The sequence below is a fragment of the Aphis gossypii genome, chromosome 3 (assembly GCF_020184175.1).
Source record: "Aphis gossypii isolate Hap1 chromosome 3, ASM2018417v2, whole genome shotgun sequence".
NCBI lineage: Eukaryota > Metazoa > Arthropoda > Insecta > Hemiptera > Aphididae > Aphis > Aphis gossypii.
The window spans coordinates 24,856,864-24,868,721 of record NC_065532.1 but is presented as its reverse complement, the minus strand read 5'-3'; the positions used below and the strand labels follow the sequence as shown (position 1 = coordinate 24,868,721).

The 11,858-nt window shown below is 28.8% G+C and overlaps 1 protein-coding gene across 1 annotated transcript; it reads right to left on the bottom strand.

Annotated features, from left to right (window-relative positions):
* Positions 1-2,627: 2,627 nt before the first annotated feature.
* Positions 2,628-10,336, bottom strand: LOC114127616 (SH3 domain-containing kinase-binding protein 1). Its single transcript, XM_050203471.1, has 11 exons — positions 10,151-10,336; positions 9,883-10,037; positions 9,763-9,799; positions 9,550-9,686; positions 6,840-6,954; positions 6,629-6,706; positions 5,789-5,976; positions 5,257-5,691; positions 4,913-5,180; positions 4,530-4,795; positions 2,628-4,461 (listed from the first exon to the last, which is right to left on the bottom strand). Exons 1-11 carry the CDS (start codon positions 10,152-10,154, stop codon positions 4,321-4,323), a joined length of 1,824 nt encoding a protein of 607 aa, XP_050059428.1. The 5' UTR covers positions 10,155-10,336; the 3' UTR covers positions 2,628-4,320.
* Between the last annotated feature and the right edge of the window lie 1,522 nt (positions 10,337-11,858).

Here is an 11,858-nt window from a genome sequence, read left to right as displayed (position 1 = left end):
AAATGCATATTTTATACAATTATCTATTAGATTGGAGAATCTACAATAATACAGTTAAACCTTCATACAACGAACTCCATTTAATTAAATTTTCTATTAAACGAATTATTTTTGAGAAACATGACCTTTATTGTTAATCACGAGTTAATTTTATTTAACGAATTCCTCTACCTATAATACGAATTATTTTTGCTCCCCACGAGATTTCGTTAATAAAAGTTTCACTGTAATAATTTCCTTATCGCATGTCATACACCTCGTTGTCTAAAATTAAAGCGCTCGTATAAACAATTTGATTATACGATTTATATACGTTTTACACTTTCAGGCTGTTTTGGATTTTGAGTGAAGTGAAAGATCTTATGTTTTTACAATGGTTTTTTAGATTCAACCATATTGTCGTAGGCCCTAGGCACAGTTTCTAATGGTTAATACAGCCCTGCGTGGTATAATAAAAAAAGAGTACGAAGTACAAATATACAATATAGACAATATAATACTGTTCCTTATTAGTAGGGCTTGGATTTTAAAGTATAATAATTAATGAGCAACAAAAAGCACACGATTATTTAAAAAAAAAAAACAAAAAAGAAGCATGTAGGTATTATTTATTTTCTTAAAAAAAAACATGACCAAAAATTAACGCAAGAACTAGTTATAAAAATGAATAAAAATTTTAAATATTAATTACCATGTATTTCTCTAGATTTTCAGTAGTGAAACTAACTCTATTGTCCGACAGAATATTTTTATAAGTAGAAGACGAACTCGTTACATCCACTGAAGTGATCGGTGCATACTCCATACAAGAGATTTCAAATTACAACATTAAATCTCAGGTTCTTTACACACTAAGCGAATAGTTCTAACTCGGACGGGGTTTTAAATCGCCTCGAATATTTTTCGCTCAAACACAAAGCTTACACAGTAAACAATTTTACGCGGTTAAAATTCGCGGTAAAAGCGGGTTTCCGCTACATAATACGTGTACGTGTACAGAAAATTATTTTCTGTGATTGGTTGGTATACATGGTAAGCTTCTGGTATACCAGAAAGTTTATACGTTCCGATCGATCACAGAAAAGTATTTTTATGCACGTACACGTATGTAGTGGAAACCCGAGCGCGAACTATTCGCTTATTGTGTGTAAGAATCTTAAATGTTAAAACGATCGATATCGATGTTGTAGGCATACTGATCGTACAGGTACTGCTGACTGTATTATGTAGATTTGGGTTTTTCCATTAATTATTAATTTTTTTTTTAATAGTATAATGAACGTAGTATAAAAAATTCACGGCTGGAATAATTGAAAAAAAAACATTTACTTAATAAAAATTAAAAATAAATTGGTATTTTTGGAATCACAATGACGTGAAACAAATTTATGTATAAAAATTAGATTTCTTTATCATATTATTTACAAAAAAAAGAAGCATAGGTAGGTTATGCTTTAAAATCCGAGCCCTACTTATTAGTTATTACCACGATTAAAGATCTGTATTCTGTCTATTTACTAGTAACCAATACCTATGCAGCAACCAGTAGGGTATAGGAAATAGGAATAATATTAAGTAGGTACCTAATTATTTATTAATTATTTTCATCAAATGTGTACTTATATATCATAATATGGTTAATGGTTATACACTTCAGAAAATATATGATTACTAAAAGATTTAGATTATTATTAAAACCTAATATTTTATTTTTGATTAAGTTTTAAATACTAATCAAACATTAAAAAAAATAATAATTGAATCTATAATATGATTTGAAGTTAAAAATGTATAGCCTGTAGAAGCAGAATTTGTATTTTTAAATTACATTTATTAGGTAGAGGTAAATTTAAATATAAAAGGTTTAAATTATTAATAATGGTAAATCATCTTAAATTTAATAAAATATGCTATCACTTTGAAATTTGAGTTTTGAGTTAAGAAACAAATTTAATGATTCTCAGATTTTATGCTATTTAAACAACTTTCAATGCATTATGATTGATTGCTTAAACTTCATTAAAACTTAAATATAACATTTTTATTTCAAAAGCCTAATCTATTGACTTATTTTTTAGGGTATATAGTACATTTTTTTAGTATATTATGTAGTAAATTTTTAGTGGGTCTTGAGAATATCATTATATAGATTCTAAGATATTTATAATATTTTTTTTCTATTTAAACATAAACTACCTATATAAATTATAAGCTGCTGTTATCAATCACAGCAGGAAACAAGCATACACTTAGCATATTTCTCAATATTTAAAATAAATTTATAAAATGATATTCATTACAAACCTATATACTTTATAACATAAAATAATAAGAAGTAAAAGCAATAAACAAACTTTGATTTTTATGAACTACTGAGTAAAATCATGTCGTCGAAATAGTTTTCAGGGGAAAATATGGGTCGTGATTATAAAAAGATTGAGAACCACTGCTGTTATTCATAATAATTCACAAGATATAAAGTAAGTATCCTGTAATTATAAACATTTTTTTTTTTTATCTCTTTGTTGTTTCTTAACTGTTATACATTTAGTGATTATGGATGAGAAAATAATCAATATGATGTTTATATTATACTAATTATAATATAATTATTAATTACATACAAATATATTTTAAATACTTTTATTGGAAATAAAAATTAACAATTTATAAAATATATATGACACCGATGGACAACTTACAATAGTTAGTAATAATAATAATAATAATAATAATAATAATAATATTTGAATGATAATTAAACATTTTTCTACGATAAAAATATTTATAATAATCAATGGTATATAATTGTATAACATTGTTATTGGCTTAGATTCTCCACATTTTGGAAAAAATAATGTCTACAAAATGTTTATATATTTTATTTATCTGAATAATTGCTATTATAAGATTTTATTTATGAAAATATAGGTAAACATAAAAAAAATTAACTAAATAAATATTACTGGTCGTTGGAGGGACAGTCGATTACAGGGGGAGAGGCATAATATGTTTAATTACATAGATCATGACGGTTATATTGTGTAGAGCATATTGTGTGCAAAATCAGTCGTTTGCCTATTTTTTAAGCACATAATTTTTCTTAAAAACATACAATCAAATACATTTTATGTACACAATTCGTTGAACAAGAATTAAACTAGATATTTTCTAAAAATAAATTAGTATAAAATAAAAACTATTAAAATTAATATGATTTATATAAAATATAAAATTATAGTCTAACACAATAATGGTAGAAAACGGTTAAGCCATGACTGAATAATTTACGTGTAAAATAAAAAAATCAATTTTTAGCACATTAAACATTTAGTGATATAAAAATTGGACTAGGGAATTAATTAATAAAATAAATATACAAAAATATAATTTGTATTTTAATAAAGTATGTATATGAATATTGGTTTGTAAGCCAATTTATAAAATTACAACTGAACATCCGATTAACATTAATTTTTCCATACATTCATTTTCAAACACTGTAGACACCACATTTCGGGCAGTCTAAACATACATAACAAAACTTAACAGAACACACTAATTGCATACTATTACTAAAAACAATTATGGGTAAGTACATTACTTTTTTTGTAGTTATAATGAATAATAATGTGTGTACCCTAAGGAATGTTAAAAAAATAGGTATAAAAATCACTTTAAAATTTATATAGAAAATTAACACAGGTGGCACCTTTATAGTTGAAAAATTTAAATTATCTTTATGTGCTTATTTGAAGATATTATAATAGTATACAAATTGAATTGATTATCCAATGATTTAGAATTTTGTTTTATTTAGTACTAAATGTACAGTGTGAAAACTGAATTAACTATTTACTGTCAAATGCCATTGTTTATCACATTTAGTGTTCAAAATGAACTAAAATTCAAGGAATGATTAAAACACAATAATAATACTAATTATAAATGCTAATGAAGATGATGAACAATTTGACTTTATAGACTAGAAGAATAAAAAATAAATAAATTATGTGCAAGGGACATGTGTATAATTATACACAAAAGATAATAATTAATAAACCATTTTTTTACGATGAGACATAACACAGAATTGAGATTAGAGTTTTGGCATGGAATCTTGGAATAAATTTTAATTATAATTACAAATTGATTAAAAATGTACATACTCTTACCATAATCATGATATTCAATACATGGCTACACGTGAAGTAAATAAATTATAAACAACAAATTGGTAATGGTTTTAAGTACTTATTTGATTATCTTTTCATTATTATAACTATTAATTTAATTTATATGGAAATACTGTTGTAAAAATCATACTCTTGTTACGAGTTCCATGATTTTTTTCATTTCCTTCTCAATCTCCATACGTTTTTCAATTTCCACTTCCAACTTTGTCGACAATTTGTCAAGTAAACTGTTTTGCAGTTGAACAGTGGACTCCAATTGTTTGACCTAATAACCAAACATTAAGACAATTTATTATAAAATAAAATTTTTTTATTAGCCAATCCATTTATTACCTTTTCATTTAACACTGTTATTAAATTTCCCTCCACTGTTGACAGATTAAAATCAGCAGATGTAGGTGCAACAGGACTGGTCGGTGTGCTCACTGTTACAGGTTCAGGTGTGGTAAGAGGTGGCACATAACCAGGAGGTTTAAAAACAACACCACCCAGGCCTACTGAAGTTAATCCTGATCTGGACGTAACTGTTGTGGTTTCTAAACTTTCTGATGTTATAGTGGTTGTGGACGGATTAATCATCACTCGTGTTCTACCACCACCTAATGTATAAACATTGTATACATTATCAATCAATATTTTAATATTTTTGGAATTGTAAAGATGGTTAATACAAAAATTCAATGTATAATTATAGTTATTGTTTATAAGAAACATACCTATCACAGAATTAGCGATTGATGATTTCTTTGCCTGATTCATCTTCAACTCTTGAACCCATGGGGCTTTTTCTTTATCCACACCAGGTATTCCATTTATTGGCGGAGGATCTAGTGAAGGATCATCCTCGCTGGGTACACTAAACGCTGCAGATGGTGGTCTCCTTCTAGGTGCTTTAGCTCGAGATGCTGTTGGATGACTAAGCATGGCAGTTCTTTCTATTTGATCAAAATCAGGACTCTTGGGCTCAGAAGAACTATTATCATGCTATGAAAAATAAAATAAATTTATTAATAAATAAGTGAATAATAAGGAAACTTTAAATATTTTAATATATACATACATTTGTGAACACTAATGATGTAGGAGACGATTCTGGCGTAACATGATATATTGATCTACTCATACTTGATCCATCTGGCGAATCGGCCGATTTTTTCATAGAACCTACAGACTCTGAACGTTTTACAGCTATACTACCGTATTGTTTAGAATCACCAATTTCAGATGTTATATTATGTTTCATCTTATCTGTAGAATTTTGTTCCGAATTCAACATTGATTTAATACCACTAATAGTTTTTGACAAGGAAGACGTAGAAGAGCTTTTGGCAGTGGGTGGTTTTTTGGTCGTAGGAGGTGGTGGTGGCAGAGCTGGTTTTTTGCTCACCACTGGTCCCAAAGATTTATTTTCCATTTGGCTCTGAAAAACTTTACGCAGTGAAGCCGTTGTACCGCTACGTGGACTACTGGCAGTTTTTTCCGATTTAGTTGCCAACTGAATCAACAAAAGAAAAAAAAACATGTGATCATGGTAAGCTAGTGAGCTATATGTGAACTAATAACAATAGTAATACTGTAATATTAAAAAATACCTCATCTTGATTCATTATTTGAACAAAATTGTCAGGAAACACACCAATTTTTCCTTTGAGCTCTCCTTTCCACCAGCCTTTGTCCTCTACTTCACGTGATAAAATAGTAACTATATCGCCTTCGGCTAGTGATAATTCGTCACTATTGACAGCTTCGTAAGGGAAGAGTGCAACACAAACTTCTTTAGCTGTAAATGTTCAAACAATGATAAAATAATAAATAAGACGTTTATTAGTATTATGCAAGTCAATTTATTAATACAATACTGGATAATTATTGCTGTCATTTAAGAATGTCAATTAGCAGTACACATAAATTGAACTGAGAGTATTGACCTTAACAAAATTGGCATTTTAAAAATAATTAATTTGTGGTGATTAGATTAAATATATTTTCAATACTGAAAATATAAGGTCAATATTGTCAACAAATCAAAAATTAGAATTTAAAACATTCAGAATATTTACAATGAAATAAGTGTGACAATCTCTATTTGATTTATTTGACTTATGGACATTCTTTAAAAATATTAAATGCACAAATCAATAAATAATGGACTTAAATCAATAAAGCTGTTAATGACAAGAATAAAATTACAGAAATAATGTAATTAAAACTTAACTTATTGAAATATGCTTTATCTTCCAAGTGATTAATAATCACTAATCAGTATTGTATTTATCTCTTTTTATCAATTTGTGTGGGTGTAAAATAATGATTTATTAAATTCAATATACAGTACTACCTATATGCGTATTTAACTGATATGATGAATAAATTTAAACAAAATTGTAATATTTAATTGTTTTACCCAGAATTGCGGAATTAACAATATATACCTGGTTTTGGAGGTAGAACTGGAGCATTGGATTCTATATTATTATCAGCAGTTTTGATTGGTTCCACAACAGATTTTTCTAAATAAAAATAATTATATTAAAATGTAAATTATGTCTATGTAATTTTGTTTATGATTGAATAATAATTCAAATTGAAGTTATTAATATTAATTACATAGATTATACTATACTAAAAAAAAATCAAAATTACCTTTCTTAATATTTTCTTCTTTCTTAAGGGATCCAGTAGAAGTTTTGGAGTCACTTCTACTGATACTCTTAGTGTCTGATATTTCAGTAACATAGTTAGACGGAAATACACCAATCTAAATTAAAAAAATTATAAGTACATATATTAATTAATTGATGATGTATTAGACAGTCAATCATGAATGCATTGTAAATATTTAGATAATAAAATAATAAATTATGTTTTTTAATTGCCTAAAAGAAATTATCAAAGATTTAAAAACACAAAATTGTTTAAATATGTCTGAAAAAATATCTTTCCTAGACTTTCACATACAAATAATTATAAATAACAACTTAAGATTCTTTAATTGGGTCAAACACTTTATATGGGCATAACTATATTTTATATTTTAGTCTAGTAAAAATTTTAAGTTTCACAAACATAAAAAGATATTTTAACTAAAATATGCAAACACATACACATTTAAATACTTTATTTATGTTTCTTTTAAATAAAAAAATAACATAAGACTTAACATAATTTAAACTATTAAGTATTATGATAGTATATCATATGTATTATTAGATTGATTCTCAAATATTTTTAAATAATTATAATTTAAGAGTAAACTAACAATTTAGATAGGTAGATAAATACAACTTTTTTCAACTTCAAATTTAAATTACAATCAACTGTTATATAAATTTAATAATTCATTTTTCCTATCTATTATTTTATAATATCAATGTTTAATAACATTAATATTAAGAGACAGAACTGTTTTTTTTTTTTTAATAACCTATATTTTAAACCCTCTTTTTAAGGATAATATTCACTATTAATACTAGTTTATTAGGGAATATATTTTAATAATTGTGGTAAATATAAAAAGATAACTCATATTATCTACAGCCATTAAAGCATAATAATATAAGTACATACATGGCAGTATAACCTTCTAAATAATCATTTATCTAAATATTAATCATTTGGTATTTGTCACTTATTTATTAATTCTTGACAAACACATAGATGTATTTGTACAATAAAAATATAGTCATTTTCTTATTAGATAATTAAGAGCTTTGAAAATATTATTAGTAATCAAAAAGTATTCTAGCATTATTAATATTTTAGGAAGAAAGTAATAATTAGTCATTAAAACAATTCAATAAAAATTCACAGATTTAATCAATAGTTAAATGAAAATAATGCACCATTATTCTGACAAACTAATTTATCAAGACAATACAGAAACAATTTATTAATTTATTCACATGCAATTAATGTGAATTAAATTAATTTGGTGTATAGAACTCTGTAGTATGTATATAATACATGAGTTATTTGGTCACTAAAAAATTTGAAACATTGAGTAAGTGAATTATCAAATAATATCTAGTACCTATTATTGCTATAAAATTTGAAGCCTTGAAAGTGTAAATATACCTACAGTAGACAGTAAACAGTATATTGAGCATAATTTGAAAATTATAATATTTAATAACATTAAGGGCCGTTCTTACAATGTCCGGTTAAGTGTCGGTTAAGACTAACCGGTAGAATTCTATCGTTTAACACATGAGAAATTCTTCCAGTTAGCGTTATAAGGCACTAACCGAACATTGTAAGAACGGCCCTAAAAAGCCAAATTAATAAACAAATTGAAAATTTAATATCTGTGAAATTTTTTAAAGATCAAAAATTACATATTTAACAGTTTGATACAGTCAATTATTAATTTAAAAAACAATTAACACTTGTTAAAGTTTAGAGTAGGTATTTAAATTACAAAAGGAAGTAAAATATATATTATTTATTTACATGACTAAATTGAATACAATTAATATCAGAACAGGTAAAAAGAAGTGGTAGATAATGATTGACAAAACATACATGTTTTTGATAACTAGGGCTAGGATTTATATGCAAAAACAAATTTTTATTATTTCTAGAATATTATTATTTATCATAATTCAAAATTTATTATTATTACATTAAAATATTAGTTTATATTATAATCACATTTACAATAAATATTAGTTTATATTATATTATTATTACATGCTACTATAATGAGTTGTTTCAATAATTTTCAAATACAAACATCCGGCGATTTGAACGTAAAATAGATTTATACTGACTAAAACTCTTTTCCACATCACACAAGGTTATTGGTCCATATTTAAATAACGCGATTTGTCCTGGAGTTAAATTAATATCGATATCTTAGATAGATAATATTTATACTCTATATTTACAATAATTTGATGGATAAACCAAAAACTATCGAGTTTATGAAAAGAACACCATTTAAAATTAACAATAAATTATAAAAATTTGAAAAATTAAGTTAAAAAAAAATCAAAATCCCAAAAATCTATAAATATGCGATTATATGAATTGTGTATATGCAAAAAAAAATTTGGTTCTATTTAAACGAGAATAAGCCAAATCATGGACAAATCTGACAACCATTAAATTTGGACTTAAGGAAAAAAACATGCAAATGCATATAAATCCTAGTCCTATTGATAACTATTTCAAAAACATAATACCATTGAAAATAAATTTTATCAACTTAAAAAAAGCAACTTTTTGTGTTAAGTTAGATAATGATTTTTGAAAAAAAAAAAATGAGATATTGAGGTCAACAAATATTTCAAGTCTGTATAAAGAATACTTAAATGTAGAAGTATCCTAATGATGTAATGAATTTAATACTCACTTCATTTCTAAGCTCTCCTTTCCACCAACCTTCCTCTACTTCGCCAAGAACTTCGATAACATCATCTATGTTCAACTCCAGTTCATCTCTGTTTGCTGGTTTGTAACTAAACAACACTTTACACTTTCTTGCATTTTCTAAAGATAAGACATTTATGTTACAAAAACCATATAATAACATCAATGAACTTCTATAGGTAAATAAAATACTCACTTTTTCTCAAAACAACACCAGCCGAAGTATGAACGATCTGTAATATAATATAGTAACGCACAATTAGTTTGAACGGAGATCTGGGTTCTGAGTTCTAATGAATAGTTTTAGAGTAGGTACCTTAACGTAGTTGTCGGGGAACATTCCTTTCTTGCCATCCTTGTGTCCTTCCATCCATCCGTCGGGCATGGGTTTGACATCAGTGATGACGTCTCCCTTCTTCAACGTCAATTCGTCGGGTTCGCGTGCAGCGTAATCGAATTGGACCACGGCTTCTGTGCACATGAAACAAACGGGGTAAACACAACGCAGTAACAAGTGGGCCAGACAAGAAACAAACGACAGACGCGACTTAAAAACAAGCAAATAAAACGTAAACACCACTCACCCATGTTTGGTCGTCGGCTGCTGTAAAACGCAACGGCCGATGGCGTTTTTCATCTATCGCATTGGCGGCGGTGACGATGGCACGTCATGACGACGTCCGAACGAACGAGCACGCGAAAGACTACCTACGTGAGTTCTCGGAAGGTGCTTGCGGTGCGGTGTGGCCGCGTTCGATGGGTACGTCTTGCTACGACGATGAGATCATAATATTATAATCCGTAAATATTATTATTACTGTTGTTTATTTTATTACTTATGCCGTATGTATATATATATATGTGTTATATCGTTATCGTAGTGATAACTCTGAGGAGATTTTCGCCTTTCGCGTTCGTAGTCCGACCGACCGACCGACAACCGCCACCGTCGTCGCAATCGTACACGATGCGTGCGCGTTTATATCACCGCCCGTTATCGGTGCCGCCACGCGCAATCGCCGGCGATACGACTTTCCCGCGAAGTCGACGACGACGACGACGGCGATCGACACTCGACGGCATTGGCCGATCGAATTCCCGATGCAAAACACTGCGCACGGGGTTTTTGTTTTTTATTTTATCGATAAATCGCTTTACCGTAGTTAGGGGTTTAAAAATCGTTTCGATCGTTGCCGTCGAACGGCCGAGCTCTTATTGATCGAATAATATTATTGTTGTTATTAATTAGTAATGGACTATTAACGTTGGCGCGTCGAACGGCGAACGAGTGTGACGACGTGACGTGTCCACCACGTTAAAGACGTAACCACGACAATATTAATATTGTAATTATTTGATTTTTTTTCTCTCGTTTTTTGTTTAGAGTCGTTGACGACCCACGACGACGACCGAATGACTGGCTCGCGCGACTCCCATTTTACGCGGACCACCCGCCCGCCGACCGTCCACCCGTCTTATACGCTCGCTGGAGCCGCTGTTGTTGCGGCGGCGACGTGTAGCCACATCAAGGACGCGAATTTTCCCCGCCCCCTCACCCCCACCAATGAACACCGACGGCAACGCGTTTTCTCCGTGATAACGGTAAAGCGGCCGCCGCGTGTCTTGACTAAAAAAATAAAAAAATACTATATATATATATATACTGTATAAACGTCGTGTATCGGCTCCAACCTGCTGCTTATGCGTCTCCTGCCGAACAGGTGATCCTCGTGTACGTTATACACTATATTATAATGTATTTCACCTGTAGTTTTCGTGTTTTTTTCCGTATTCTGTCGGTTCACATTTGCCGGAAAAAAATGTTTAAATCGCGTTAGGTATAGCTTAGAATTTTACTACTCGAGTTCGTAAAGTCGGTCGTCGTTCAAAAGTCGGAATACTATATAATCGTGCAGCGCTACACGATTTACATACTATGTAATATAATATGCATTTATACCAAATGTATATTATTAACCTATATATGTATATGTAAACTGATAAAATTGAAACGCACCTACTTAAGTTTTTCACCACAAGACACAAGTGCAAGACTATCGATGAGTATCGACATGTGTCCGAACGGTTACCTATTATTTTTATTTTTTTTTTGTGTCCATCGAAATACGTAGGTAGGTACACTTACCTGCCATTCTTATGTACTTCTCAACAATTCAAATATCATAATTTATTTACACTATTCCGGGCGATGTAAAAAACGTGTGTCCATATTATAAATAATACCCACAATATGTATAATATAAAATATTATCTTATATTCGCCTTATGATA